Raw genomic sequence first — 4,123 nt, 5'->3', positions numbered from 1 at the left:
AGGAAAGCTGATGTTTCGGGCCTAGACCCTTCTTCTGAATCTCTAATGTATATGATGTCATCAGTTGCAAACAAGGAAATTGTGCAAATGGTAGTAAGAGGGAAAACATAATGTAAAGGGAACGAAAGGAATTCACAGATGAAGGTCAGGCTAATTGTTGCCTATAACAGGAGACATATCTTTCAATCGGTAATGTAATGGATAGGTTGCATGTCTCATTTTGATGAGTGAGTATTTAACGATCTGTTTACGTGTTAAAAGTTTCTCAAACACTAGCATTGAAATGACTCTTCAGTTTGCCAGACACCTCAACAGGAAAATAATTATTTCCTGTGCCATGTCCTGTGCATTGGCCGGTTGGTCCAAATGCCTCACAGCTTTGAAGTAAAACAGATGGTAATTAACGCCAGGATTTCACAGAAACAAGACCTATCCTGTATGGACATTTGTGTATTCACGTCTGTCTGACGCCTAACATCCCATTTCTTGACATTTGTAGACGGATGTTGCAGTGTGATACATTTTAAAAGTTTTATTATAAAAAAAATCAAAATCACGTTTATAAAAAAGTGGATGGGAAAATACATAGCCAAACATATCAAAGTGCAGGTTGTTACAAATTTGCTTTTAACTTGCACATATTTAAGTGTCTTGGTGCACTACTGCATTTAGTTCACTTTCATACTTAATGCATCCAAATACAAAAATAGAGAATTTACATTATAAAGATCATGATGTGCAGCCCCATTGACAGAAGGCACAAAGTGGATTTTACACTGCGTTTGTATTCCATGATGCTGTACATAGTTTGAACGTTTGTAATCAAAGTCTTTGCTTTTCAAAACATTTACCAAATGGTAAATTAGAAAAAAAATTGCTTCAACAATCTGAAAAGATTAAAATCTCAATTGAACAGAGCTGTTTAAATACTGGGTAGTGAGTGTGAAAACAGAATCATCATTTCCTCCTTAATATTACTCCATGTTTCTCAGTGTGCTACACAACATCCTGATTCTTCGTGTTTGTGAAGAAGAGACATTCTGGAGAAGGTTTTGGCACAATTTTTGCACTGATATTTTTTCACATCTGAATGAGTTTGTAGATGAGCCCTCAGGTTCGATCGATCAGCAAATGCTCTGCTGCAATGAGGACAAGAAAATGGTTTTTCACCTGAAAATAGAAGAAAATCGTCATTCAATTATTTTACTTTAATCTGATAAACATCATATAATGAAAGTGAAAACATTCAATTGTTAATCAAATCTATTATTTAAAATTATTCAAAACAGTTATTGCATTTTAATTTTGGTAAAATTATTGAATTTTTAGAATACGCTAGTAATCGTACTGTTGTAACGAAAATATTGTGTGGCTTAAAAAGGGAACGAGCTATCGGAATATTAATGGAAGAACAGAGACTGAAGCGGTAAAGATGAAAAGTGCTGATGGTGCCAAGTGGTAACAGGTGCATTCAGACCCGTGTCCTGTCAACATCGCAATGATTCTGATTCTTAAAGAATCACCAAACAGATAACACTGGGAGTACAAACTGCAGACTAGTTTCAGACTCAGCAGCCACAACATTTCTTCTACTATTTAAACAACGGGTTCTGTTGTGTCTTGAGGGCGGTTTAATAGAGGCGTATGTACAAATCTGCCAACGTTTACCCAAACTGCCTCGCTAAGTGCAATCTCAAAATAAATTCTCACAAGCTTTGAATAACTTCGTTTCTCTTCTTTTGCTATCAACTTTTGTTATTTTTTAAAGGGGAAATCCACAAATACCACAAGACGTGAATTTATTGTACTTTAAGAGGGAACTCTCGATGTGATCTGGTAAAGTGCCAGATATCTACTAATGGTATAATGTGTCGGAAGGTGCTTAATATTTTATGATCTTTTAACGCAAAGAAACTAAGTAGTTCGCCTCATCGGGTTAAAAGAATTCCATTAAAACTTGGGCGTACTTACCTGTGTGTGTTCTGATATGCCCCTGCAGCAGCCATGGTCTGGAGAATGCCTTGCCACAGATTTTACACACACAGGGCAGCGTATGGGTCCGGATGTGCATCTTCAATGCTCCCAAGCTGACATACTCCTTTTCACAGTATTTACAGCTGAAGGATTTGCGAGTTTGAGCGTCGCAATGTAGCTGCTTGTGTTTGGCCAGTCCTGAGAAAGTGGAGTATGCCTTGCTGCACAAGTTACACTGAAACTTCTCGGCGTCCACGCCGTGTTCATCCGAGACTTTGGGAAGAATCCTCTCTTCTTCGTCACTGATCGAACTTTCCGAGCTATTTGGATCCCTGTGCAACCGATCGGAGTTGGACTGCTGAGGGCTGAGGTGCCCCGCTGGACATAGGCTCCCACTGCTGAGGGGCGAGGAGTGAGCGGATGAGTATTCCGAGGCAGGTGCAGGGTCACTGGGGACAGGAGAAGGGATGAGCCCAGAGCAAACACTCCACACACTGACTGGATTGTAAGCCCCAGAACTGAGGATCTCCGGCTGAGGAATAACTGGCATTGGGTAACTCTCATACAGGAACGGAGAAATGATGACTGCAAGCAAAATAAAACACGCAAATAAGACACCACATATCAACAAGATTATAAAGCAGTTCAAAAGTTAAATCATTCCCGACAGCGGTGATTCGTAGGATACGTCTTCAATTGACCCATCTCACCTCTTTGCTGCCACCCAAGATTTCGTACTATATTCGGGTTCACACATATTTTACTGTAGAACTTAGAGCTTCATTCAATGACAAAAAGTCACTCAGCCAAAAGCAGAAAGTTGCAACAAACTCCAGAACTCACAAACTTCCATGCGTGCCATGTGTCTTTTATTATTACACAGTAGGAAGATCATAGAAGTTACCTGTTTGCGTGTCCAGTTCGCCATAATTTGGTTTTTTGCTGGTGCTAAAATGTTTCTTGACTAGAAAAGATCGCGGCATCTTGGGGGTGTGGGTGGGGGAAAGGAAGAGGGACGTTGTGGGTGTGTGGGGTGTTTACAGTTTTCTATACAGTAATCCAGAAGTGGAGCAGGAGGATTTCAAAGCAAAGTTCTCTCCCGCCTCCTGCTCCCACCCCTCCTCAGTTGAGAATATGTCCGATGTGAAGTGAGGGGTACTGCTGATGGTGCTCTTGCAGGAGGCAGTGCAGACTGCGACCGCATTCCTGCAGTTTCTGCTGTAAATAGTCAGGTGCAGAGGGGAGCAGGGCGCACGCGCATGGATTTGCATCTGTCGCCCTGACTGACCAATGGCGGGCCGCGAGGTGGGGCGTCGGTCAGGGATTGGTGGAGCCGCCCGAGCTCGCGCAAAGCGACAGGTGCTGGAGACGGCGCAGGCGCGGCCAGCTTTGCTGGTACTTGTCACCCACCCTCGGGGGGAGGGGGCAGCATTCATTGCCTCGGGTCAAAGGGGTGCACGCAGCTTGCACAGGTTGAAGTACCTGCTTTGCCTGCAAATGGGATTCCGGTTTATTATAACTGTAAACGTTTCTCGAAAGGCCAGAGATAGTCTGACTAGATACCAAGGGAATTTTTTTTTTGTTTTATTCTTTGCAGAACGTTTCACTTGAAACGGGACGTGTTAATTAATGTGACCAAGACACCAAAGGAAAATCGTCCCAAAGTACTAACATGCCTTTGTAAATTGTGTACTGACCATGTGTAAATTGTTTACTGTGACTCATAATTAGCTGTTTGTAGTCAAGGACAAGCTGATTCAAAGTACTAGACCGAGACATCGACTTAAAGTGTTACATTATCTGTTACTGATTACAAATTCGATACAAGGGAATAAAACCGAAATCTGAAGGAGAGCAGTGAGCGTATCTCTGGTGGTTGAGAACGAGGTGGTCCACTGCCTTAATCGTTAGTAATATTATGCTTCAGTTCAAGAATATGCATGATTCAACTATTTTGCAAACGACTTTTTCCGATTTAGTTGGTAACAGCAAGATTTATATTTTCCCAAAATGCGCGGTCTCAATTCAAAAAAAAAGAAACTAATTTTCACACAGTCTGGGCTAGAACACGGTTTCATGCGAATGCCAAGTAAAATCTTATGTACAGCAAATTTTAAAAATAGCTTTATTAAATTGTTGCTTTATCTCC

The 4,123-nt window shown here is 41.4% G+C and overlaps 1 protein-coding gene across 1 annotated transcript; it reads right to left on the bottom strand.

Moving 5' to 3' along the window:
* Positions 1-517: 517 nt before the first annotated feature.
* Positions 518-3,177, bottom strand: snai2 (snail family zinc finger 2). The gene is made up of 3 exons (XM_020523146.2): positions 2,879-3,177; positions 1,972-2,559; positions 518-1,170 (listed from the first exon to the last, which is right to left on the bottom strand). Exons 1-3 carry the CDS (start codon positions 2,955-2,957, stop codon positions 989-991), a joined length of 849 nt encoding a protein of 282 aa, XP_020378735.1. The 5' UTR covers positions 2,958-3,177; the 3' UTR covers positions 518-988.
* Positions 3,178-4,123: the final 946 nt, after the last annotated feature.

Source organism: Rhincodon typus, chromosome 4 (genome assembly GCF_021869965.1).
Source record: "Rhincodon typus isolate 14 chromosome 4, sRhiTyp1.1, whole genome shotgun sequence".
NCBI classification, from domain to species: domain Eukaryota; kingdom Metazoa; phylum Chordata; class Chondrichthyes; order Orectolobiformes; family Rhincodontidae; genus Rhincodon; species Rhincodon typus.
Note: the sequence above shows the minus strand (reverse complement) of the source record. Positions and strands in the feature narration are given on the sequence as shown.

What these genes read in the sequence shown, in the direction of transcription:
- snai2 (XM_020523146.2), bottom strand. Translation starts at nt 2,957, where the DNA reads ATGCCGCGATCTTTTCTAGTCAAGAAACATTTTAGCACCAGCAAAAAA. An exon ending in CGAACTGGACACGCAAACAG is followed by an intron (nt 2,560 to 2,878) that starts GTAACTTCTATG and finishes TTTTGCTTGCAG; the next exon opens with TCATCATTTCTCCGTTCCTG. An exon ending in GCATATCAGAACACACACAG is followed by an intron (nt 1,171 to 1,971) that starts GTAAGTACGCCC and finishes TTCTATTTTCAG; the next exon opens with GTGAAAAACCATTTTCTTGT.